Source organism: Daldinia caldariorum, assembly GCF_022478825.1.
Source record: "Daldinia caldariorum strain CBS 122874 unplaced genomic scaffold F4812scaffold_6, whole genome shotgun sequence".
In the NCBI taxonomy this organism is placed as follows: Eukaryota; Fungi; Ascomycota; class Sordariomycetes; order Xylariales; family Hypoxylaceae; genus Daldinia; species Daldinia caldariorum.
Window position 1 is genome coordinate 1,041,643 of NW_025953042.1, and position 25,763 is coordinate 1,067,405.

Consider the following 25,763-nt stretch of genomic DNA (forward strand, 5'->3'; position numbering starts at 1 on the left):
TTGGTTTATTAGATTATCACCTAAAGATTTGATCATGAAATCGAAGTTGTAAGTTACCCTCTTCCTTTGCACCTTACCTTACCATACAGGCAGGTACCGTACCTACTTACCTTGAACATTTTGTGTCACTTATGACATGTGTTCGGTACTTTCGTACTAATATATATACCTAAGGTTAGATAAATACCTTGCATATGAAGTTTTATTAATGTGGAAATTACACATCTTCATCAAAACTCATACTAATCACGAGAATTGCCTTAGGTACTGTTAGGTACTCATCACACACACACATAAATCACACCTCGAACAGTCCTAACGGTTATAACCGAAAATGACTAATTTAGTATAGCCAGTCTATCTGAGAGTATCAGAACTATCAATAGAAAACCAGCCAAAGCATCTGCACGGAGAGGATACCCAACCTCCCTCGAAAATTGTACGCCTGTAATGCAACGCAGACCTCGTCATCCCTTGTGACAACATCTGCTTCCTGCGCCCGACGAGACGCCAGATCCTCGCAGATTCGCGCAGGTCGGAGACCCCAACAGCGCAACATTATGAGACTCGTCAACGGATCGTGACCGTAAAACTGGATCCGAAAAAGAATCGCCGAGGAAATAAAAAACCAAACATAGGAGTACAACCGTAGTGGTATCTGCAGGTAAGGAAATGGCAAGGAAATGCTACACGCGGGTTCCTAGCTCGCGCTTATTTTATTTTATGTTCATCAGCTTGACGTCGAACACTAGTGTGCTGTTGGCAGGAATGCCGGGTTGAGCTTTGCTTCCGTATGCGAGGTGAGCGGGGATGGTGAGTCGGCGTTCGCCACCAATCGCCATGCCCTGGATACCAATGTCCCAACCCTTGATAACTTCTCCCTTTCCTACCGAGAAGCTAAAAGGCTTTCCCTTCTTGTTGGCTATTTTCATGTTAGCAAACCTCCGTAAACTACCTTTCTTTGTGATTGAGACCTACCATCGAAAACCTTGCCGTCCAGAAGCTTGCCGATGTATCGAACTTCGACCTTGTTACCCTTCTTTGCGACGCGGCCGGTTCCAATCTTGCGGTCGTCGACGGTAACGCCTTGGACAACCTTGACACCAGGAGTAGCGCCCTTCTCGGTGGCGGCCGGACCGGTGGGACCTTGTTCGAGGTTCTTGGCGAACTGAACCTTCTTATCACCCTTGGTGGAAGCTTCCTTAGCGGGCTCAGCCTTGGCATCCTCCTTTACGACGGGCTCTCCCTTGTTGTTCTTGAGCTTCTTCTGTTGCTTCTTGCTCAGCTTGGTCTCCTCAGCCTTGGACATCAAGTCATCGAGGGTCTCCGCCTCCTCAGCAGGACGCTTGTTCTTGCCCTTCTTGGTCTCGGCAGCGATTAGCTTAGGGGCCTCCTCCTCATCGGTGTCTATCTCTACGACACGGGGGTCCTGGAGGTCGTCAAGCTCGTCCGCCTCGGAGTCAGAGTCATATTCCTCAATACCCTCCATGTCGTAGTCGTCTTCATCCTCGTCTTCCTCGTCAGAAGAGACATCGTCGGGGTCGACAATGTAATTTCCAGTCAAGTGAATGGTGTGAGTACCCTTGACGACGAAGAATACCTCCTCGTCGGCACCAATGGTAATGTCAAGGGGCTGTTGGTAGTTCTTTAGGATATGTTAGCACGGAATAGAACAAAAAGAAAGGTTTTTTTTTTCAGCGGGGGCAAGACATACACGTTCAGTATCGAGGGTACAGACAACAAGCTCCTCGAGATCTAGGGTAGAAGAATCGATGCTCTCATCGTCGTCCTCATCGTCGCTGGAGGTAGCGGGCCCCTTGCCTTTCTTACTGGCCTTAGCGACACCATTGGCCTTGGCCTTGGTCTTAGACTCATCGTCCTCCATCTCCTCGTCGGAATCTTCCTCTTCCTGAGCGGCTTCGATAAGCTTTTGCAGAGCAGCGGCACGTCGAGCTTTCTTGGACTTAGCGGGGTCGCTAGGACCGCCATTGGTCTCATCATCAGAATCCTCTTCGTCATCTTCATCCGAATCACCGCCACCCATGAGCCGGTCTAGATATTCGTCATCAAGCTCGTCATCGAGAGAGGGTCGCTTGCGGATGAGCTTGAGAGTAGAACGAGGGACGGAGGGGATGTTGCCCTCAGCATCAGGTTCAGGCGCTTCGGTGGGATCGAGAGCAGCCATAGTGATGCGATACTTGAGATTCCATATTAGTACTTACAGGTACGATTAAGCGACGAAGAGGGCGAAACGCCGCCGGGACGATGTCGCATAGACACTGATATCAATCATTGGAGTAATGCAAGATGAACACTTACAGAAGCGCCATGGAAAGCCTCTTCTTGCATGGCGGGAACCATGACACCTTGCGCGGGGACCTCGAGCCCGTAGAGGGCGACAGGCAGCACAGGCATTGTGGATGATAAGTTGGAGTTAGATTAAAAGTAATTGGAAGCACAATGATAAAGTGCTATGGTTTGTAGAATGGGGTTACTTGTAAATTGCAATGATGTTTATGGAAAAGAATTAAAAAAAAGGGAAAAAGAAAAGAGAAGAACTTTGGACGCGACTCGAGACTCGTTGAAGAGGAAGGTGAAAAAAAAAAAAAAAGTTGAGAGCTAGCTTAGCTTGTCTATTCTTTACTTTCTCCAAAATTTTTTTTTTTTTTCTTCTTCCTTTTTCCTCGAGTAAAAAAATTCCGCCGCAGCAACACCCCACCCAAAAAGTTCTTACCGCCTTCGTCGATAAGGCAGCGCTAGTCGAAAAGAGGCTTATCCTGCACGGATCCCTGCAGCCGCTTTGCTCAGAAGGTTTTAGCGACGGGCAACCAGCGAACTACTGCGAAGCCGAAGCCAGGCCAATGGCACCGCAGCATTAAAGTGCGACAATAACAAATGACGATATACCGTACGATTTTTTCTTTCTTTCTCTTTTTTTCTCTTTGGTGACGCAGGGAATGAGCAAGTTGTTAATACGAACTTACTTATGTGGAAGTGTTTTTTTTTGTATTAGGATTGGTATTATTGCTCAAGTAACTAAGGTTATCAGGTGGGGGGGAAGGGGGGTTTGTAGCTCAGACGGATAATTGGTAAGATCGTGTAAGTCAAAGTAAACAATTTTGAGAGTTACATGCTGTAATTGATCAATGATATATAGGTATCTACGTAGTTATATTTTAGGAAAGCTAAAATAAAAAATATGAGTTTTGCCAAACGGTATAGAGGAAGAATATCTACCTAAGCTATTTAAAACAGATAACTACTGGATATAAAGTTGTCGAAATAGGGATTCAATGTCTTAAGGAAAGACATTGCCACGATGTTACACTTCAGTCAACGTCTGGTTAGAGAATGTCTTGGTGTATACTTCGGTAGATTTGCGTATTCAAATACCGCAGAGCAAGAAAACAACTCTTTCATTTTCTTCCTTTTATATCTATCTCAAGAGCAGAGAGTTACTCACCCCTACCGATTTTCCCAATTTTCCCAATGTTTACAATTTCATTCCACCGAGCTCACTCTTGCCCCTTAACCGATACCCGCTTCCCTGGCCCTCCGCGCTTTCATTTCTTAGCGACAAGAGCCTCTGCCTCCCTCACCCAATAATTGATCTTGTCCTGGAGGGGGATATCTATTTGCGCCGGAGCAACGTCAGTTCAAGCTCGGAGAGAGGAGGGGAAGATGAAAAAAAGGAGGTGGATAGGTGGGAAGAGTCATAGGCTAGACTAACCGACTGGATACTCCCGTCCACGATCTCCCAGATCCATGGTCGTGATAGCTATCTCCGCCGTCGACCGAGGGAAATGTCGCGGCGTGGCGCGGCAGTACGCTGCCACGAGGTCGTTGCCGTTGGTTACGCCGCCTGTCAGTCAGTCAGTCAGTCTCGCATATATAATAGAAAAAAGGGGGAATGAACAGAAACAGCAGCAGAGCGAGGGGGGGGGGCACCCTTACCAGCAGACCAAAAATTCCCATCCTGCACCCAGCGGTACCTATCGCCGACCAGCTCCCTCTCGCCGAAGCCCCTCTGCCGAATCATGTCCTGCATGGGCCTAGGCCCGCACACCGTCTTGCCCTTGACGAGGCCGGCCTCGCCGCAGACGAAGATGCCCGTGCACACGCTGAGGACATCCACGCCGGGCGTCTGCGCCTGCCTGCGCAGCCAGTCCAGCGCGCCGGCCGGGTACCGCGCCAGCGGGTCCGGACCCGGCACCAGGACGATGTCGAGGTTGCCGGGGGCGACGGCCGCGTCGTCGTAGTGGTCCGTCGCCAGGATCGATTCGTTGGCCGTCACGCGGATCGGGGACCCCGCGGGCACGGGGCCGACGTAGTGGATCTCGACGCGCGGCGCCAGGTCGATGAGGACCGTCGGCAGGAGGTGCCGGAATGTGTCCATGTCTGGGGACGGGGGTGGTGGGTTAGTCGCTTCTACATAGAGCTTCCTTCGCCTAGGCAGATATATCTCATCTCTTATGGGTGGGAAGGTTCTTGCATCTTTTGAGACTCTCGGGAAAGGTACGTACTACAGCCAGGTTAGTTACTTTTCTGCATGAGGGTATTTATATGTAGGCAGGCAGGCAGGCAGGTAGGTAGGTAGGTAGTAGGTAGTAAGGCAGTCTCGAGGTTAACTCACCATTCATAGCCCATGGAACCGATGATATCGATGGTCGCCGCGTCGAGAAGCTGGCATTCCACGGGGATGAAGACAGCGACGCGGACGACGTGTCGCGGGGTACCATCCGGGTAAGTAGTAAGAGTAGCCATAATGTCTGTCTGTTATATCTGTGTGTCCGTGTCGTGTAGAATAAGGATAATGTTAGGTAAGAGTAGGACTTGAAAAACCTGAAGACCAAGAACTGCTGCTTTTCGAAAGATGCAGATAAAAAACACCACAAGAACTGCGAGGTCCTCGAGGGTTATATACCCGTCCATCAGCCAGGCAGACGGGCAGGCAACTAACCAGCAGTCCTCATCCTTCAAACCCCTCTATACAGTAAGTATACTTCCTCCCTCCTCTCCTCCCCTTCTCCTTTCCCCTGCAGCGCTCTCTCCCAAACCACCCAAATCTTCCTCACCAAATCTCTGTACCCCAACGGAGTTAAAAACCCTCTCACAATTTCCCTAGAACCCCCGAGGCGCGCCGGAGACAGCGCAGGCAGCCGGTTGTTACGCGCCGAGCAGCAGCGGCGCTTTCTCTCTCTCTTCTGCTCCTCCCCCCAAATCCGTGTAATACTATTGGTCAGATTCGCTGGTTCGCTGGGTTTGCTCCGATTCGACTCGGAGCTATGTAGATTAGGGGTGGTTTTGAATTTTATTAGACAATGTACGATTCGTAACTTGATGGGACTTTTGTTATGTCCTACCTCCTACTCCGGGAGTAAAACGTAATAATCATGTTCGATAAACTTCAACATCCATAAATCAATTTCATCTGAGATCTACCTCTTTCAACTACCTCTCACCAACCGCAGACACCTGACAAAAAACAAAAATTACTACCCATACAATGCCACATCATACATCATATATCACACATATCATCTTCGTACACCTTCGGCTCCAGAGTAATACGATGTTATCATTTATGGTTGTAAGTTTCTCAAGAGTTTTACTACTTGACAACTATTTCTTTGTCTCTTCTCATTTCACCGGGCGTCTCCCCCCAATCCATCCCAAGCCCCGTCGCAGGACGACGCTTTCGTTATGTACATAATTAGATATTACCGGGCTAGGTTCGCGCATTAGGTATCAGGTATCTCTTGGTCTTCTCCCCATACACATACATCATGATGAAACCCGAAGTTTTTCGTCCTCGCTGGGCTAGCCCGCCCCCCCAATCGGACGGATGCGTCCCTTCGACCCCGACGAGCCGATCTGGACTGCTGGAGCCGTGTTCCTCTTCCGGCCCCATTTCTCTTGCCTCGTAAACGAATGCCGCCAGGAAAAATATCTTGTTCCTGCGAATTTGCTCCTAGAACTCCGTGAGCCCAGAATAAGGATCCCCGTATCTAGAATGCCAGTGCCGATGCCATGCATATCAACATCATGCCCTCTATTTACACATAGCCCCTTGGAGCTTTTCTTTCAAAAAGTCTTAAAAAATCGCTCGCTTCGTCGGTCTTCAACGGATTGATAGAGAATCGAACTGGAAGCGCGCGAGACCAAAACTACCGCGGTAGATGGTCTGGACGAATATTATTAAAACTCATAAACAGCCAACCTCTTACGGCGTAACATTCGCGAGCACAGACTTTGCTCTTTGCCGCGTAACCTTTTTGCTGACCGTGTACACCAAATCTAATGTGAAGAAGTGCATTAGTTGAGCCTGGGCAGTCGGTATCGAACCGTATAGCGGTGCGACAAGCGGTGCCATGGCATAATCGATAAAATTCTTCTTGATCTGACGGTGGGAGAAACACATTCCCTTGGATAGACCAGCCTCGTTCATTTCCCTCTCTCGTGTGGTGACGCAGATTTTGTGGAACTTCTCATACAAGAACAGCATCATCACGACCTCCATAAGGCCGACTGTCCGCAAGATGTTGCACAGAGAAAAAAGCCAACCTAGCTGATGGGGGTCCGAGCCCTCGGTCACCCACATGTATAGCGTAGATGCAACAACAAGAATAGTCATTTGAAGGGGCAGGAAGTGGGCCTCGAAAAGTCGGTGGAAAAGGACAACAATTCGTTTCCAGTCAGGCTCCTTCAACGTGTCGGAAGTAACATCGTGGAAAACTTGGCTCTCGAGAGTTTGCTCAGGACTTATGTCCAATTGGCTCTGAGTGATGTATGAGTCGGTAGGATTGTTCCTGCTGAGCATTAGCTTGGTTACTTCAAATCAGGAACGATAAATCTTACAAGGCAACGTGGAGTGGGCGGAAAGCTCTGGCAGTGTGATTTCGCTCTTGCCAGAGCTCCACAAACTTTCGAAGGGCAAAACCAGAATCCAAAGCTCCCCACATGTGTCGTAGAGCTTGCTTGTAACGGGCCTGCATGTCGTTGTAAACTTCTTGAACTCCCTCGCCGCCGTTACCCTTAACATTGCTCTGACTAACAGGACTCAAGATGGCCCGCACAGTCAAGTTTCCGTTGAGCGCGAAGAAACACTTCAGATACATGTGCAAATCCTCGCCAATAGCTTCGGAATCACCATCCCATCCTCCAACTCGGTCAACCAAGGTAAGCGGCACAGAGTAAACAGAAGTAGGGGGAGCAATAGTTGAACCACGGTAGAGACCAGATAGACCAGCAGCAGCCCATAGAATGTCCGCCACACGGACAATAGCAGGGACGGCATGAGCATTACGATCGAAAATAATGGGAGCAGCATAAAGAGTGGTACTGGCAGTGTCAACGAATGAAACGTGCATGTTCGTGAGCTGGGCGAAGTAGTTGCTCGACAGATGGCTGTCAGCTACAATGGGATTCAGTTAGCTTGTTTGCATGGTAGACAATTCACAACGATATGCAGGTTATTCCACTTACCATCAATTCCAGTTACAATCACATTTTTCCTCATGCCCGACGTGTACTTCTCGCTGAGCTTACGCGCAGCCCATGCCATGTTGCTACCTTTTCCGGGAGACTCGCCAGGGATATCGGAAGGGTGGAGAGTAAAGTCGATTGAACGGAACTTCTTGACGAATTCTTGAATGATACCCATAGCCTTCATCTCGACATTGTGTTCACGTTGTTCCATAGCGAGGTAGACCTAATAGCGAAGCGAATTAGTACTGGAAATTGAATTCGCGTTGCAATTGCGTTAAAATAGCAGAATTGTTGTTTCGAAAAATGTTGACAAGCTCAAATTATGCGTTTTAGTGCTTCGATGGGGGAGGGGGAAATAACTTACATCATAGTCGGATCGGGCCTGGGGGTGCGAAGCCAAAACATCAAGCGTCTCTCTCAAGCTGTCAACCTCCTCCTTGTAGTTGGGGATAACAATTGCATGAACAACCTGATCATGGACAGCGTCTCCGTCGGTGTAGAATTCGGATTCAATGTCGCCAGCTTCGCTGCTAGTAGCAGACGAAGGGAGGGAGTCTTCTTTAGAGGAGGTCAATGTCTCGGAGCTGGATAGAGAAGTGGAGGAACCGCGACGACGGTGGGTTAGCTTGAAGTCCCGGAGAGAGGTGCTTCGCGCAACTTTGGTCAAGCTTCGCGTTATGTCGAAGAGGGCGTAGCATGATCGTAAAGGGAAGGCGGAGACCAGCAGGTGAATAAACAGGCAGTAGTAGGCGAAGATGAGAGTCCAGATACCAGCTCCCTCAGAGGGAGCAGTGGTCGAGTGCGATGGTTTGCTCAGTGAATCCTGTGGAATATACTTGTAGTCATATCGTGCTACAGCTGCTTCCTTGGAGATAACCCAGTAGCTGAGGGCTATGGTCATTAGCATGGCCAGCCCTCCGACTCGTCTCGAACACCAGCTGAAAAGCGACATGGCTACTGGTGACGTGTTGCGATTGACTCTCCGAAGATTATGCGCCCAAGACGATGGAGAAGCTCTCGAGATTATTTTGGTTAAAGGAGCGTGGGAGAGTCGCCAACCAAGGGAGTTAGGGAAAGAAGAGAAGAAAGCCCGAGTTACAATGGCGAGCCGGGAAAAGATAACACAAGGAAGGACGTTAAGTGGGAAGGGAGTAGGGAGAGTGATAGTGAGAGAGGGGGGCTGGGACGCTTCTAGAGAGAAGGTCGCGATAATGGTGCACTAAACCGCACGACAACCTAGATTGGCCTCTCTTAGGTTACAATAAATGGGGGGCGTAGGAAAAAAAGAAGAATGAAAAAAAGGAGGAGGAAAAAAAATAAAAAAGACTAGTTAATTGGTAAAAAAGCAGGGCAAGAAAATGGGAGGGAAGCTGGAAAATTACTAGGTTGAACCTCATGAAGGTAGGGAAAAGGGGAGCCTTGTTTAGTACGACAGAGAAATTAGATGGGTAGGGATTCTGCGCCCCCCAAAAGTGGATTTTGTAGCTCTGACGACGGGAAGGGTTCTAACTTCCCAGATATTTGAAGCATGGGGCTAGCCGGTCCAGCTGCTAATGGGCTAGTCAGGCCTAGCGTCACTATGGTTATGGGGAGGGTTTATGGGGGGTGGTGCTTGAGGTACCGTGCTTTTGTGCCTTGTGGACAGATGTACAGTACAAGTACATGGTCAACACGTCAGGTACCGCCTGCAAGGCTATTGGAAGTTAGCGCACCTCTCTTTATGCAATTGGATAAACGATAATTATAAAGAGGGCTCAGGTAATTGTCCTGAATTGGGGGCGTTGCAAAGTACGAGAATTACACGATTGGTCAGAAGAAAGAACGCTAACAAAGGATGCGAGGATAATGTGTATCGGGTATATGTAAATGTAGTACAGCATTTAAGTATGATGAATCTCCATTTACATGTATTGTACAATACAATACAACTATAGCGAGATTGCGTACTAGCGAAATACAAGTACTTTTTGTATACGCGTATCGTGCTCTTTTCTCTTTTTATCTCTTCAAAAAGGACGGGCGTTTAACTCTAAACCTTTGCCTCTTTTTTCAATTGATTGATTGAATGGTTGATTATCTTAGTTGTTTTATTTTATTTTTCTTCGTCAAACAATGAGGCGGGAATAATAAAGGACTAGCAAACCTTGTCGAGATTTGACTTATCTTTCGTCATAGGTCAAATGAAGGTACCTCCTAAGCAAGCGTCCCTGACGGATTACATAGTAGAGACTTAGTTCCCCGTGGGCCAAAAAAAAAGAAGGTGTGTAAGTCGGTCTGCCCAATCTACCAACTGCTACTCGATTCAGACAGACCCTAGAAAAACGGCTGCCTAATATAACATTGCTAACACTGATTCCTTTCGACATCTCACGTTTCGAGACTAGCATCATCTTATTGATGCCGGTTGAAGATACGATGTGCATCCGACTCCGCAGATTTGAATTCGTTTTGCATTTTACCAAAAGATAGCGACGTGCAGGCCCTTAGTAGATAATTCATGTCATTCGAATGGTGGTATTCGAATTGGATACTCGGATGCATCATTTGATCCATTGAATGCATTGAATGTTGAATAAACCTTCTATAAGTAAGTAGTTCATTATCTTCAACTACCTAAGGTCTATAAGATTTGTTTCGTTATTCAATTCTAGTTACACTCCTATCAAACTGATAAACAAGGTCGGTTGTTCGAGTGTCAAAGCTTAAATGCTCTCGATCAGATCCAATTGGTTTTCCGTCAAAGCGATGACTTCAGCTTCTATTATTGTCCCTCTCCTACAGGCTACAGGTGTTGAGATGCGAGATATAGGTATCGTACTGTACATGGCTGTACATTGGGAATAGGCAACAGTGGTACCGCTCTTGGGTACTGTTAGGTTACGTGGGGAGAATGCGGTATGCGGTATGCGGTAGCGTGTGCAAGGTTCACAGCCCATCCATCCCGCCCCAAAAGGCCAAGGCTGATCGATTCTTCTTCTTACCTGCGTCGGTCATTGTTGGCTTACTTCTATCTTAGGTAGTCTTCTAGTTTTACAACTACTAGTTACTAATACTATTAGTTGGCTAAGCGAGTCGATCTTCGCTGCTGTAGAAACTTTGAATCCTACCCGTCTCAGCCTCTTTGATCTTCAAGAATGGGGCTTATGAAAGAAACTACGTAGCTTTACGTATGATAGGATCTCCTGCGGTTTATTCAGCTCTTTTTTTCTCCCTTCTTTTCTTATTCCTTATTCCTTATTCCTTCTCCATTTACATAACCATATACAGCTATTAGGGAGAGCTATGTATTATATTGTATTGTATAATGTTTAACGTGTATGCAGGCATTCGTCATAACTGCCTTATTCAAAACCGTCCCAGGTTAGGCGTTCTTGACGTTGCAGTAGCACATGTAATACGTTCGCTGTTAGTGGCAGACCCCGTCACGCTGAAAGGTGGGATTGCGGGCAGCGCAAGCGATAGAGAATGAATTCTCATGACATCTTATTATCTTGCCGAGCAAATATGCATGCACCCATCCAAGACCAGTTTCTGGGCAGGTCTAATGGTGTGCACATACACCCTAGTTTCGTCACCATCTGACTCCAGGTAGTATAGTGTAGTACTAGGTATATACCTACTTAGGTAGGTATTTACTACTGCTTCTAGACTTACCTATTATATGCTGTTGGACTGCAAAGTTCCCAAGATCCTAGCTTCTGATCTCTTTACATACAGATAGTGTATCACAACTCCTTCAGACGAGAAGCACGACAACTCGCTATACGCTATACCCGCCAGCTAGGTTCCAGCTTTGAAAGTCCTGCCGTGCGGCACATTCTGTATGAAAGCATGCCCAGGTGGTTCCATGTCTGATCCTTCGCGCGCACGTACTACTACAGTGGTCCAATGATGGCTTGCGATTGATGTAGTATATGCTTTAATGACATATGCTGAGGCTATGGTTTCCCTTGCGCCATATATTAAGACGCCTGTTGTTTCAATCACGGTATAGGTAGTATACCTACCGAAGGTGAGTCTTTTTTTTTTTTTTTTTTCTTTTTTTTCTTGCATAGCGTATTATTATATGGCATGATTTGTGGGGAAAATAGTGTAAAATATGTGGCCTAGAGACCGCTGGTATTGTCTAACACAAAACTTTTTCAGAAGTGGTTAGGCGTCGAAGAAATGGGCACGTTTGAGCTAGGTATGTAAGTTTGCGCTTCTGAAGCTATCTTCCTGCAGCTCGACATCACAGGTGCATTAGGTACGAAGTACATATGAACATTGCACTAAAAGCTGCACTTAGAGCTGAGCTGCGTGAGCTACGGTGGCTTGTTTCCTTCTTTAGCCACGCACTGCCATCCGCTAACTCGTCATCCTCTCCTTCGTCATTGGCCTCGTGTCGCTTGTGCTGCGATCGCGTATGCCCAGAACAGAACCAGAAAAAACATTTACGCCATGATTGCGCTGTGCCGCATGTCCGAGTTTTACAATTATATGTAGGTACTTTACTTCTTCTTTTAAATTCTTTCTTATCCGCTACAAAAATGTCGAAATACTTCCGGTACCTAAGGCCAGATGACCGTTACATTCGCAACGGATCGGTTAATTGCATGTAATACCATTGAAATGCCGATGGCCTTTTCGAGGGTTTTAAATAATCCTCGTGCCTTTCAAGTTAGGTACCATACCAGCATCTAACGATCCCAGTGAACCGTGTTATGACCGTTGCATTACAGTACGAAAAAAATAAACGCTTAAAAATTCCTGAATAGCTGATCGAGCGTTTAAAAATATAAATATTTAAAAGCGTTTTGACATTTTTAAAAAAAAATAAACGCATACATATATAAACGTTTACATTCTCAAACGTTTGAGAATTTTTCAAACGCTTAAATCATGTGACGTTTAGGTAATATAAACCATTAGGTTGCGGTTTAGCTGCAGTAAGGTAATATAGTAATAGCAGTAGCAGTAGCAGTAGCAGTAGTAGTAACTAAGTTGAATTGAAAAAAAAAAGATTCATTTGCTTAGCCTTAGATTCAAACTATTACCTTGTATGGTAGTTTACTTATACGTTTACATGTTTACATGTTTACTTGTATGTACGTGGTTTACTTCTACGTGGTGGTTACTTCTAAGCATGCATCTACTACCTTGACCACAATGGCCATTACGAATTACATATTACGTTACACGCGCGTACGAGAAGCTACCTTATTTTAATATATCAAGGTAGGGAAGGTATCGTAGCTTCCTCTTGGAAGAGGCTCTTACCTCTTGGAAAAGGCTCTTACATACTAAGACCCTAAGATATTCAAACGCTTATCTTGAAAGATAAACGCTTTCATATTTTCTAAACGTTTAGATACGATTAAATGTCAAAACACCTGTAGACGTTGAGAAACATCAACATCTAGTATTTAAAATATTTTGACAAATTTAATTGTATTATATCGGTTAAAAATTTCAAACCGTATATACACGGTTTACTGGTTCCCGCGGATCCCCGTAAGGTACCCGCTCAGGTGTCCCGCTTGTTAGAGTTTCAATGTTGAGAGCTGAGCCCGTCATCGCACAGTGTAACTTTCAGAGGTACGGTGGCTTTTTCCTCCTTCACGAATAGAATTGCATTGTTTGGAGCCAAATTACCCTTTTAGAATTTTTCGAAACTCGATTGCCCCAACCGAGTAAAGCACTTTTGAAACACCGTTGGATATAATCTCCTGCTGATCATCATAAAGACTGACTTTTCCTCGCAAACAAAAACGCTTGTCCTTTTTTTCCTTCTTTGCAACAGCTGCGTTACGCATTTCGGCAGTACAGTGTGGAGGCCGCCAACGAAAAATAGGACCATATTCTATCGAATTATATTGTACAGTTAGGTAGTACCGAAGTAGTACAATAAATGACCTACAGGCACTTACTACCTAATGTAGGTATGCATACGATGGATTATGGATATGGACAATTGAGCTCTCTCTCTTCTGGTCCAAGTACATAACATATGACCTCCAGTCTACAGCGTAGCCATGTAGTAGCTACATGATGCTTACATAGTACCCATCTGTGCGAACTAATTTTAATATGCATCTTTCGGACAATTCTGATTGGTCTCTTCCCAACTGACAACCCACGTTTATTTGCCAGTCGAGATTACTGGTCCACCGTCGATCTGGATCCGTCAACTGATTTCCATAATACATCCACTAACAGCAGTACAGGTACCATAAAATTCTGCCGTTTTTTTTTTTTCTCTCAACGCTACCATAGCAGGGGCGGCTCCATGTGGTAGTGCTTACCGATGGGGTTAGCTTTGGACTCTTTTTCTCTGAAAAAAAGCCGCCATACCCCAAAGCTATCAACAAAAGGCTCGTACATACATCGCACACCTATCTTTGGACTAGACAGGTCGTATAAATAGGGGGAGGGACGCTAACTAGTGAGCAAAGTTGGGGGGACTACGTATAAGATATGAGCTAGCCCGTTTCCCGAAACAAGAAGTTCCGAACCCTTATTCTTTTTTTTTTTCCCTTCTCTCTGTCGCGAAAAAAAAGGATCTGGGGGCCGCTTTCAATAAGGGGTCCTCGGCAAGGGCTTATCCAAATATCGGCGTTGCTTGGCAATGGAATGATCGATACTGCGATAGTTACACCATGTTCATTTTATGTATGAGCCCACATCAGTCCTCAATGCGTGAAACGCGTTCAAAAGCTAGCTAAGCTGTCCTGTCCAGCATTGGGGAAACGCGTCATGGATAGCAATATAAGGATTGAGGAAACGTAGCCAACCAACGCGTCTGCGGGTGCTTTTCGTCCCAAGTCTTTTTAATTTAAGCCGCTTGGCTATCACATCCATGCTCTCTGACACGCAGGTCTCATGCTACGTACGTTGTAGATATGAGTACTGTACCTATCATGGGAAAAGTAATTGGACCCTTCTTATTGCATCGTGCATTTGAGGGAGAAGTGTCAGGTAAAATCCATTAGTTTTCATTTATTAACTAGCCCCCCAGCGTGATGAACCAAGTGCCCGGGAGCTTTACCATTACGTGCGGCTTTATCTGTCTGCAATCATTTTTCTTTTGTCCTGTACTACGAAAACATCGTGGTACGTGTGAAATTCCCCTTACATTGAAGTAGGCGTCGTTATCTCCACTATATTTACTCCTATTGATAGCGAGTTGACATTCAATTCAGACTGCGGTCTTCGCAGTTCGAATTCCCACTTGGAAATGCGCCTAGATGGAGATAGCCGCTAATTAAATTCACACCGATTGCCCGCCGCTGAGCTGCCGATAGTTGAGCCACAGCTGTTGACCGTTCTATGATCTCCGCCCTGTATAAACACCCCACCTAACCACGTACGGGCGTACATAATGCAGTAGTAGTATGCATCTGCAAGATCAAGTGCAAGTCTGCAAGGGGAATGCATGGTTGGATATCGCCCAACTGCTTAAAATAGTATCGAAAGCTTTATTCTAAGAGCTTCATCGGCCGACGCTCGTCGAAGTGCCATATCAAACGCAGGATAATTTACGCGTGGGGTGATCAACCGCGTACTGGGGAATTAGTTAATGAAGGTAAAGGGGGGTCTCCTGATCGCGTTCCGTGACCGAGGGCAAATGTCCCGTTTCTACCTAATGTATATGAGATATCCCAAGCATAGCTCCCTAACAGCTGAGATACACATGATTAGCGTCTCACGACGAAAGTAGGAAGAAATTTGATTACCTTATGCTCCTCCGGTCTTACTAATACGAGATAGTCATCGGACAGGCCGTGACGGTGAATTTGCAATAGCTCTATGACGCTAGAAACACGAGAGCTACACCGCTAAATCTAGAGGTGTAGGTTAGACGTTCTTATCAAATAGTTTCTGGATCGGTTTGGCAGCCTGTTTATCCGTAAGCATTGGCACCCGTAGAACGAGCATCCAGAGTTTACTCACGTCGATGAACTTTTCGAGTTCCTTATCGAGGTTCGCGAGGTCATCCTTTCTCTTTTTGTTGTCTGCAATAAGTTTCTGTTTCCGCTTTAGTAGCTCCATACGTTTCTGTTCCAGACTCTCGCGCTCGCTACGTTCATGTTCGATTCTTGCAATCATCAATGCGTTTTCGTCGTCGTCGGCATGCTCAGGCTTCAGAGCGAGGAACTCTTTGAGGGGTATAAGGGGAAGTTTTTGGTAAGTGTGACTGAATTCAATTAGTTCTTGCGCAAGTTCGGGTGCTGAAACAGTATAATGGCTGCAGAAAATACTGTTGCTTGATGTAGAGATGGAGTTGAAGCTGGGATTGGGGTCTTGAATCGGTGTAGGAACATAGCTGAACGGAGCTTTGGTGGGTACTGACTCGTACGACTCGCAAGCGGAGATCTCTCCTTGGAGATGTCTCTGCTCGTAGTATAGGTTTTGAAGTTGTAGATGTAGACGGTCGACTTCCTGACGAGCTTCGGATGTCTGCGATTTAGTCTGTCGGGCACCGAAGTATGCTGCTCGGTGAAGGCCACGCAGTTGTGCAAGATTGGTGATCAGGAGCTTTTGTTGCTTGGAAATTTCCAGTTGGGCCTCTGGAGATGCTGTTTCGATAGGTCCAGCTGCCGCGATCTGATCAACGAGCTTCAATGCTTGTAGTCTGGTATCGCGGGAAGCATCGAGCACCGTCGATAGGTTCGCATCGGTCACGATTTCGTCGATCGTCATCGTAGATGAGGATACGGAGTAGCGGATTGTAAGACTTAAGGTTTAAATTCAATTGCGATTCGAAAATTAGGATGCTAAAGCTGAGTGCTGCTCGATGGTTGATATCGGTGTTTTCGGTGTTTTGACGTCTGGGCATTCCTCAAGCGCAGCCTTCTTGATAGAACTATTGGGGAGTTAGCCAATCACAAATCAGATATGCTTTTTTTTGTTTGCAGATCCAGCCTTACCTAGACCGGATATTCGAATCACCGTACCTAGGTAATGGATTAGGTAACTTTGCATGAATAGCGCCCCACGGGTTGTTGTGATTGGAGATTACCACCTAATGGAAATTAGAGTCAATATTGGGTTCATGTCGGTTACGACGGGGGCTTACAGGTTGCAACGCAGCTCTATCAGCTCGTACATGTACAGTTTTTTTTTTTTCTTAATTGCAATGATTCCTTCTTTTTTTTATTTCAACTTGATACTGGATATTATCAAAATCGCATAGAGATGGAACAACTGGAAAATACACATTCTTCAAATTGATTAACATTTAAATTGCATTGGGTACACCTCTAACCAACTAGCCGACTTACGGGATTCCGATTGTGGGGAACCTTAATTTACCCTTGCATAAGATAATACTACCTAGTCCGTGTATTGGACCTCGGATCTTATCTAAGCTACAGGTATCTAGGTACTCCGTCTTGTCCGATTATTCGATTATTCAAACCTTGGAACCCCCCTCCCTCAACCAATGGGTAACAACCAACTTCCACATGTGAAAGTCAACTTTCCTCCACTTTCGCCTCCAACAACTTTTTTGCTATTGTAACAGTTGCGTAGCGAATAACGACCTTAAGACCAATCTTTTCATAGCGTTCTGCATTCTTATAATTTTACTGGTCAACTTCACATCCTTCAACTCACAATAAACTGTCTCATGCAGGGACATCTGACAGCTTAGACGTGCCCAAGCTTTTTTTATTAGTTGGCACCAACCAAACTTTGTATTTTCTATAGTTTCGCATACGCTGCCATACACTACCATACACTACCATACGCTCCCTTTATCCGCCATGTCTTTCACGTCAACTTTGACCCTTAGGTCTCATCATGACCAGGGCGCTTCTAGAAGTTCTGGCACTGCCGACCAAGAAAACTTACCACGACGGCGCCGACGACATTCTTCTTTTATGCCTAGTAGAAGAAATTCTTTGATCCAGCAGATCATGGATGGCGAGGAAGGTTTACTGCTTAAGGTACCTACGTTGCCCCGAATACGACGTAGCACTAATATCAATTTATACTAATTTGTTAAAGGTGGATTTGTTCCTCTCAGAACTAGAGAGGAGACTTGAATATCTCGAGGGCTGCAGCGAATTGATCGACCTGGATTCAAGTATAGCCAAAACATTTGCTACGCTGCAAGCGGTACGGGAACGATGCTCGCAAGTTTCGGAAGAGGTCATCGGCGCTGGTCGACGTCGATTGCAGGTTATGGTTGAGACCTTGGACACGAGATATCATGAGGCCTTAGCAGCCGCCGAGTCCATGAACGAGAAAGCACACGTCGGTGTTGAACTTCTTGACGGCATGCTTACTGATTTCGAAACCCGAGCCTTGAAATTTCGTGACCGGGGCTTTGCGAATGCTGCCGACGCTGCCGGGACTTTGATGGACGAAGGCCGACGAGTTGTGGACGAAAGTCTAGAACGTGCTCGTGGTGTTATGGACGATGGTATTGAGCGAGCCTGGCGTGCCGCAGAATCCGTCGAGGAGCACATACAAAGAGCAATTACTCGTGCAAGGGAGCAAGGCCTTATTAAGTATGAGGAGCTTCCCGTACCTTGGAGGGTCAATCCTCATATCCTTAGCGGATACCGATTCACCGAATCTAAGATTGGGTGTGTTCGTTCAATGTTTGGTGTTTCGAACGAAACGGTTAACATTTGGTCTCACGCATTTGGTTTGATAATAATGTTGTCAATCGCTTTCTACTTCTACCCGACCTCGGCCAATTTCTCTCTTTACTCCAAGACGGATGTTTTTATTGCCGCCGTTTTCTTTTTCGCAGCCTGCAAGTGCCTGATCTGCAGCACCATTTGGCATACTATGAACTGCGTTGCAGACCAAACTTTGATGGAACGTTTCGCATGCATCGATTACACCGGCATCTCATTACTCATCGCAGCATCGATCATGACAACCGAGTATACCGCGTTTTATTGCGAACCTATTAGCCGCTGGACATACATGACCGCCACTGCTGTTCTCGGCATCGCCGGCACCATCCTCCCTTGGCATCCTAAGTTTAATGGACAGGATAGGGCTTGGCTGAGGGTGGGCTTCTTTGTGGGATTGGGTGCCACCGGTTTTATGCCTGTTTTCCAGATTATTCTAACTCGAGGTTCTGCTTGGGCATATGAGTTCTACGCGGGTTCCAACTTAGTCAAGTCTCTCTTGGTCTACGTTCTTGGAGCTTGCGTCTACGCGAGCAAAGTCCCCGAGCGGTGGTTTCCCGGTGCTTTCGACTACTGTGGCAACGCACACAACCTATGGCACGTAAGTATTCACCGTTCCCTTTTTCATAATTATGGCACTAATTATTATGGATGCAGTTTGCAGTACTTGGTGGAATTCTTTATCATTATGTCGCTATGCAGGACTTCTTCTCTGGAGCCTTTCAACGAGCACAGCAGGGCTGTCCAGCCTATTAAGCAAAATCCCTCAACCAATACCAAGACGCCTAGTTATTTACAATGGACTGCGCAAATTCCGGAACCGCCCGATTACATATGTCCTTGCAAAGTTGTGCCCTAAATATCTAGACGATTACAATAACCAAGACTTTCTTACAACAACAGTGTCCCACACCCCGAAGTTTACCTCGGACTTATCACCAACTCCAGAAGAACAATAGCTAAGATGCTCAATAAACTAAGTAGCGTCATAGGTCCAGTCGAAATTTCAGCTCGTTTTATTGCTGAAGAGACTTGTACAGTTAATGGAGCTGTTGCGTTTGTATGCGATATGAGGGTCGGTACTGGTACAGGCTTGTTCACATTGGCCGGGGTCGCGAATGAACATGAGTTGTTTTGAACGTCGACTTTCTTTGGTACCGGGGTTGCCGATTCTTTGAGGAAGGGGAGGACTGTTATCGTAGGGCCGGCAATAGTTGTTACATTGGCCACGACCTGAGGTCCCGCGGTCGTATTCGAAGCCGATCCGGGCAGCGTAAACCCGGCATTGCGAGCACACGTCTCCAGATCCTCTCCCTACATGTTGTTAGCTTACCGACGGCTCAATTGATCACGACTGTCGACTTTCGTACCTCGAGACAGCAATAACCCGCGACAGGCGCGCAGTATTTTCCCGAATCGCAGAATCCGTTGTCTGCTGCGCAGCACGACTATTCATTCTGTGTTAGCATTTGTTGTTCTAGGTGGTATGCGGGTTCTTTTTTCTTCACCTGGCCGATTTTAGGGTTGAAGCAATAGGTGCTCCCTTCACCTCCACATGACTGCGAGCCTTCTCCGTAATTCTGCTCGCAGGTCACTGCTTCTCTCTTGTGGTGCACGACGGAGATGCGGACGTGTTTCTCTTGCGCTGACACAAGGAGCCCGCAGCAGAGGAGTAGGAGCGAAAAAGTGAGCATGGTGCGTCTTTTTTACTTCTAAGGTATATATAAGTATATTATTAATAGGTCGGGGCGAAGTCTGTATATAGACGCTTTATGTGCGTTACGCGATTACGCGATTACGCAAAAACGAGTCGATGATAGATGGGTAGAGGGAAGGAAGGAAGATAAAAGACTTTGAGGTCGGTACACGATAGATAGAGCCTCTGGTAGAGGTAGAGGTAGAAAGAAGTAAAAGTCGAAATCTGATAGAGGAAGATAGATGTCAGAAACTGAGGAGCGTTGGTGATGCTATTCCAAATGTGGGATGAGCGGGTTTAATACACATCTTTATATATCACATTATCATTAGCAATAACAAGCGTTCTGCTTTGGCGAAATGGTTGTTTCACTTGTCGGCGTGAGTTCCCAATGGGTAATGGGTGGCCTTCGTGGAATCTGGCGTCGATATATCGTGGTGCATGCTGTTGATCCGCCCTGCGAATATGCCTGTTGTATTAGGTAGGTTAGGTTAGGTACCTACACGTAGGTGGGTATAAATGGTAGCCTTCCTGTGTCTGTCCCTTTGGTTGAGGGGGATGCAGCTTCAAGTATGTAGGGGGGTTATACTAAGTTTTCCAAGGGGTACAGGAAGAAAGATCAAGGTTAGGTACATATCTTCCTACCGCTACACCAACTAACCTGCCAAAGGGAGTGAATAGGTACCTAACCTAAGCATGCAAGACTATCCGGTAGAATATTCCAACATCCCTTATCTTACCTTCTATCTACCCGCATGTGTTTCCTAGAAATTCCCGACAAGTATGAAGGTTCAATTTATCAAGTCCCAGATTCCCGCGATATACTACCTTAGGCACCTACCTAATGTATATAGACCACGACAAGGGAGACTACTTACTACTTACTTCAGTTAACTAACAGGTATGCTATGCTATTTATATTAGCGTGACTTTTGTTAAAACGCCCGTTTCATTCATTCATTTATTCATCCATTCACAACTTCGAGAACTCAAGACTCGAGACTCAACGTTTGGGTTTCGAACCTACCTGAATCAATCCATCGAATATGAAATTGACTTCCATTCATACATTCCCCGACAGATCAAACATCTAAACCACAATCACTTATACATACCGCCAATTAGCACCTGTCATTATCCTTAGTTATCCTTATCTTTACTTATAACTACTCGAACTCATATTCAACAGAACATACTCTTCGATATTTTTCGAGGTTATGCCTAAGACATTACGTTACAGCAGCGCTTCACGGCGGGAAGCGCGCCTATTATACCTATATAATATAATAACATCCACCTATTTCCATTCCATCCCTTCCCTTCCATTTGTCCTTCCCTCCTTGCATCCATACTTTCATCCATCATCGATCATTTTCACATCGCATTGAAAAAAAGGAGAGAGAGAGAACAGACCAAGTACCGAAACCCTTTCCTTCCCGTGGTATATATACCTAGTTGGTATAGTACGCACAGTATATAGTATACTATGGTATACCACTGGTGCCCGTTCCCTGTCCCTCCCTATATTTGTACAAACCCCGAAACAGAACAAAGAACAAAAAACCAAATAAGGGGGTTTCGCTTCGTAAACATAGCATCATTTGCATCATCGTAAGCCGGCCCTCGACTTCCTTTTTCATTTCGCTTCCCTTGTTGTCGTCGTCGTCATCGTCTTCGCCCGTGTCGTCTAGTATAGTACAGAAGTGAATAGTAAAAGAAACATGGCATAAAATAAAAATAAGAAAAGACAAAAAGACAAAAAGTATATATCACTCCACTCCACTCCTTTTGAGTACCCCCTGAAGAAAATAAGCCTTCCTTTTCTCTTTACCTTGGAGAAATCTATATGCAAGGGCCGTCTTACTTTATATATAAGTGTGCCTCTTGACAAAAGAGAACCTGGTCCATGTTGAAGGAAATATCCCGAATTCTTTCTAGGATGGTCGAGATTCCACAGTTGGCTTTTTGAAACAATCATCATCGTCGAGTTTGTTGGAGACATTATTAAAAAGATGTAAAACGGTATGATCCGATACTCTTTTTTAAAAAAAGAAAAAGAAAACCTGGGTATGTCATATGAGCGCAACTCGTAGAGAAACATATCGTGTCACCTTTGAGAAAGGTGTAGTTATGTTACGTTATGGTCATAGAGCGTGTCGTATGATGTCTGCGTAGACATCGTCGGGTATCATCCTGATGATGGCGAGCGCTGTCCGCTTCACCATTTCTGCCCGCAAAGCCGGGAATGACCGAAGAAGTTTGTTAGGACTATTTATTTATTTGTGAGTACACAATCTCGATGTCTTGAGAGTTCCAGCGGTACATACTTTAATGAGGTCAGGAGTTCATTACGCATCATTATTAGTTGGGCGACAATACAGACGATATTTAGCTGTGGCCCGTAGGCGAAGAGGAAATCCCAGTGCTTCAGCACCTCCGGCAAGGGGGGAGTGCATGCGCAGAGTGTAAGTACGGAAGGGAAAGCGTATATCTCTGCTGATAGGCCCTTTGACGTTAAGTAGAAACTCAGCTTAGGATCCACAATCGCCAATACTTTATCAACGAGTGCGAGGCCGCGATGGACTCCATCCATCGCACCCCTAATATACCCGGGACACTCCTTGGTTAGGAGAGTATGGAAAGCAGCGAAAGCTTCGACTTCGCTGCGAGCTGCGTATAGGAACGGAGCAGCAAGTACGTTCATACCCTGTACGTAAGTTCCTGGTTCCGAAGCAGCAACATCAGAACCTTCCGTTGTGAGCGTCAAGGCGCGGGCACGATTCCTGGCAGATGGCGAGGAGGCAACGGTCTGGGAGATATCGCTGCGGGAACTGCTAGCACTTTCGGTATGGGCGAGGGACATTCTGCTACTTGTTGGGCGACGTTCTTCCTTCGCATCATGAAGTTTCCAGGCAATAGCGTTAAGCAGACGGATTAAGCTCGCCTCGCTAACACGGCGACGAAAGAGGGGGTCGGTAGTCAGTGTTCGAAATGTGTCGTTTCGGATTTTGGAGTAAGCGGGAGAAGCGCCTCGATGTATGAGTCCCAGGTACTCGTTAGTATCTAGTATAGGCGCATCGATAAATATAAGCCAGAAGTAGATTCTAGTTCGCGACTAAGCACCTTCATTAGTTCGGCCATTATTCGATCAGTCTCAAGCAAACTTCAAGCAAATCATACCATCCCATCGCTGTCGCTCCTGATACCCTGATCTAGAACTTTTAGACGCGCACTCTCCAACGCGGCATTCACATCTCCGTCAGGGGGACCCTCTCTAATCAGTCTGTCTAGAGACATGGTGTCAGCTACTCTTGAAGCTTTACTTAGAGCGCTCCTCTTGTGGTTTAGAGTTAATAAAAGATTATTTGGAAATATGGTTGGCGTGGGAGGTGGTGGGGGTGTCGCGTCGGAATTGGCTCTATTTCTCTGTGGGGATCGGTTGGCATTGCGAGGTGCAGGTGGTGCGCCCTCTTGAAGAGGGCGGAGAACCGGTTGAGATATCAACGAGTTCTGGGAGGAAATTCGAGCAGCGGCACCGAGGTTATGTGCGGATTGTAACTTGCGTAATCTGTGAGTGTGAGGCGACGGCGGGGGAGGTATTTGGTTAGAAAGAGTGGTTGTCGCGAAGGCATTAAATGCTTCTGCGATAGGCGGGAATGCCTCCCGCGTTGGGCTCGACATTTTGACCAGTTGGCTGCTGTGACAGCTGGCTATGTGGATTGCGATGATTCGCAAATTGAAGCTATCGTCAATAACGAGGGAAAAGCATGCTCAGCACGATGTATAGTTGTAGTGCGACTAATAGGCGCAGTAAAATTAGGTATATAAAAAAAGGAAAAACAAAGGCAGGGAAAAGAGGTTGGAGTTGTTTAGATGAGGGCTTGTGGTACTTGGGTACATGCGTTGTAACCTAATAATAACTGTGCAGCCCCCCCCTCATATTCACAAGATAATTATCACATAGTAGACGCGATTGGAACGCGTTGGCTTAATAAGGTTATTTACCTACCTGGTATTTAGTCGAGTACCTACCTTAGGTAATGGGGACAATACAATAAGTACCTACCTAATGTAAGTGCATTATCTTTAACTATACTAATAAATGTTTATCCTTCTTGTTAAAAAAGATATATGTAATACCTATCATGGAAAAGCACCTCAGCAATTATGCTCTTTTCTTATGCTATAATTCATTTTCCCATTAAATGTCCATCGATATTAGATCAGCATGTGAAAAAGGCTTACATCGATGTCAAAATCTAAGGTGGTAAGGCAGGTAAGGTTACAACTATAAAGCTGACAACCTAGCCTTTGACCGCTCCATCGCAGCTAGGATTGGTCAAGATTTCCCCGTAGATTGTGGCCCGTGAAAGTCTGCAGGTACGATCATTCTGCATATTATTCGCATCCGGGGAAGCCGATATATAGTTCAGGACCGTCTTATCTCGGAGACTTACACGGATGGGCGGGTTATCTCGGTGGCTGTTTTATGCTTGAAACTCGAGATCTTATGAAGTTGATATGTTTGAAAGGGCTGGCTATGTCATGAACATTTTATAGCAGATCTTATATATAGCAATACATACCTACCTTAGGTAGGTACCCCTAGGTAGGTAGGTAGGTAGTACTTACAGCGAAATCGGCACCGGATCAGCGTCCGTTCAATCTATTATGACATCATTAGAAATTCGGTATTAGATAAAATAGAATCTCCCATAAGTTATTCTTCGATCCAAATGGAGTTTGGCTGTAAACCGTATTTATAATGAATCGTGATGGCATCAACCAAAGTCGAAATCACGTCATCGACGCTTGGACCAGTTCTCTACATTTAAGCCCTGTGATTGGCTAACGGTGTTGTCTTTTCGCCGAATTGGGTACAGGTACCTAGGTACTGGTTCCCATCTTTACATCTTTATTTTCCCAAGTCTCACACACCATTTCTAACAACATCTAATACTCAACTCCCAATTACGAGATCATATGTTGTAAAAGTTCCCACCGCGTATAACTGCCGAATAAGCTGCGTAAGAGGTTTCATCGCAAAATGGAATTCTCCGTACCGAATACCACATGTTCCTAAGGAGGTATGGGATTATGGAGAAGTCGGCGTTCGGCCTCATCTCTTCTCTCCGTGATGCCCATATAAAAAGATGAAGAGGATATTATGTTTAGGTAGATTGCGTACTTGGAGATTTCTAGATAGTGGCGCTAGGCTTTGAAAGGTTTAAAGCCGATTGCGCCATCGAGTGATCAACCAATCCAGGGCTACTATGTAGTAGTACTTCAGACTCGGACTTTGTATGAAGTACCTAAGGTAATAAGTTCTAACAACGCCCTTATCCAATACTTATTACCTCGCTGCCACAATTATTCTTCGGCCAAACATTGCTAAGACTCTTCTATTCCATTCAACAATAATATTATATATCACCTAAAAATCTCTTTATCTGCTCATCTGTCAGGGCCGCGTACCGATCCGCATCTTCCCTCTAGTGGCAACCTAAGATCTGGATTAACCCATTGAGACTACCTATGTACTTGTATTACGACTCAGCCAGCATCGAACCCGACCTTCGTGGACAAGAAACTTTTACTCCTTATTATACAGGATACATACCTCACACAGACTTTTGTCTGACAGCTAAAACGGCCTTCAACGTTACAGCGAGAGCCTGTGCAAGGCAAACTGAAAATATCCCGGCCGTATTACTTATATTCTCTTTACCGAACCCCCGTATCCCCTCGGTATAATTTTTAAGAGCAGACATCACCCCCATTGTTTTATTGTGGACTTACCTACCTAACCTATTTATTTACCAAATCGAACCCACCTTATTCTCTTGGAAGAAGAAGAAAAGGGGGGAGGGGAGAAATCACCTGGTTTTTTGACAGAGGTCTGCGTCTTCCTCAACATCACTTTATATTGAGTCCGCCTTATCAATAAG

At 45.8% G+C, this 25,763-nt stretch overlaps 8 protein-coding genes across 8 annotated transcripts; 1 reads left to right on the forward strand and 7 right to left on the reverse strand.

Annotated features, from left to right (window-relative positions):
* Positions 1-322: 322 nt before the first annotated feature.
* F4812DRAFT_349936 (uncharacterized protein) lies at positions 323-3,122 on the reverse strand. Its single transcript, XM_047931719.1, has 4 exons — positions 2,320-3,122; positions 1,715-2,197; positions 979-1,645; positions 323-922 (listed from the first exon to the last, which is right to left on the reverse strand). Exons 1-4 carry the CDS (start codon positions 2,413-2,415, stop codon positions 717-719), a joined length of 1,452 nt encoding a protein of 483 aa, XP_047791205.1. The 5' UTR covers positions 2,416-3,122; the 3' UTR covers positions 323-716.
* Positions 3,123-3,563: 441 nt separating this feature from the next.
* On the reverse strand, positions 3,564-4,764 carry F4812DRAFT_458417 (class I glutamine amidotransferase-like protein; the record flags this gene model as incomplete). The annotated part of the gene is made up of 4 exons (XM_047937361.1): positions 3,564-3,631; positions 3,731-3,862; positions 3,955-4,448; positions 4,634-4,764. 4 exons carry the CDS (start codon positions 4,762-4,764, stop codon positions 3,564-3,566), a joined length of 825 nt encoding a protein of 274 aa, XP_047791206.1.
* Positions 4,765-6,178: 1,414 nt separating this feature from the next.
* On the reverse strand, positions 6,179-8,728 carry F4812DRAFT_349983 (glycosyl transferase family group 2-domain-containing protein). The gene is made up of 4 exons (XM_047931720.1): positions 7,853-8,728; positions 7,486-7,711; positions 6,859-7,414; positions 6,179-6,809 (listed from the first exon to the last, which is right to left on the reverse strand). The coding sequence occupies exons 1-4, from the start codon at positions 8,438-8,440 to the stop codon at positions 6,224-6,226; spliced, it is 1,956 nt and encodes a 651-aa protein (XP_047791207.1). The 5' UTR covers positions 8,441-8,728; the 3' UTR covers positions 6,179-6,223.
* A 6,359-nt stretch (positions 8,729-15,087) lies between these two features.
* Positions 15,088-16,602, reverse strand: F4812DRAFT_350266 (uncharacterized protein). The gene is made up of 4 exons (XM_047931722.1): positions 16,547-16,602; positions 15,421-16,492; positions 15,204-15,366; positions 15,088-15,149 (listed from the first exon to the last, which is right to left on the reverse strand). The coding sequence occupies exons 2-3, from the start codon at positions 16,168-16,170 to the stop codon at positions 15,325-15,327; spliced, it is 792 nt and encodes a 263-aa protein (XP_047791208.1). The 5' UTR covers positions 16,171-16,492; positions 16,547-16,602; the 3' UTR covers positions 15,088-15,149; positions 15,204-15,324.
* A 366-nt stretch (positions 16,603-16,968) lies between these two features.
* F4812DRAFT_350064 (HlyIII-domain-containing protein) lies at positions 16,969-18,979 on the forward strand. Its single transcript, XM_047931721.1, has 3 exons — positions 16,969-17,417; positions 17,479-18,720; positions 18,777-18,979. The coding sequence occupies exons 1-3, from the start codon at positions 17,235-17,237 to the stop codon at positions 18,873-18,875; spliced, it is 1,524 nt and encodes a 507-aa protein (XP_047791209.1). The 5' UTR covers positions 16,969-17,234; the 3' UTR covers positions 18,876-18,979.
* A 61-nt stretch (positions 18,980-19,040) lies between these two features.
* On the reverse strand, positions 19,041-19,813 carry F4812DRAFT_458421 (uncharacterized protein; the record flags this gene model as incomplete). Its single annotated transcript, XM_047937362.1, has 3 exons — positions 19,041-19,433; positions 19,490-19,567; positions 19,628-19,813. The coding sequence occupies 3 exons, from the start codon at positions 19,811-19,813 to the stop codon at positions 19,041-19,043; spliced, it is 657 nt and encodes a 218-aa protein (XP_047791210.1).
* Positions 19,814-21,353: 1,540 nt separating this feature from the next.
* On the reverse strand, positions 21,354-22,093 carry F4812DRAFT_350335 (uncharacterized protein). The gene has a single exon (XM_047931725.1). It carries the CDS (start codon positions 21,914-21,916, stop codon positions 21,503-21,505), a length of 414 nt encoding a protein of 137 aa, XP_047791211.1. The 5' UTR covers positions 21,917-22,093; the 3' UTR covers positions 21,354-21,502.
* Positions 21,740-23,859, reverse strand: F4812DRAFT_350283 (TBC-domain-containing protein). The gene is made up of 3 exons (XM_047931724.1): positions 22,996-23,859; positions 22,143-22,930; positions 21,740-22,083 (listed from the first exon to the last, which is right to left on the reverse strand). The coding sequence occupies exons 1-3, from the start codon at positions 23,494-23,496 to the stop codon at positions 21,960-21,962; spliced, it is 1,413 nt and encodes a 470-aa protein (XP_047791212.1). The 5' UTR covers positions 23,497-23,859; the 3' UTR covers positions 21,740-21,959.
* Between the last annotated feature and the right edge of the window lie 1,904 nt (positions 23,860-25,763).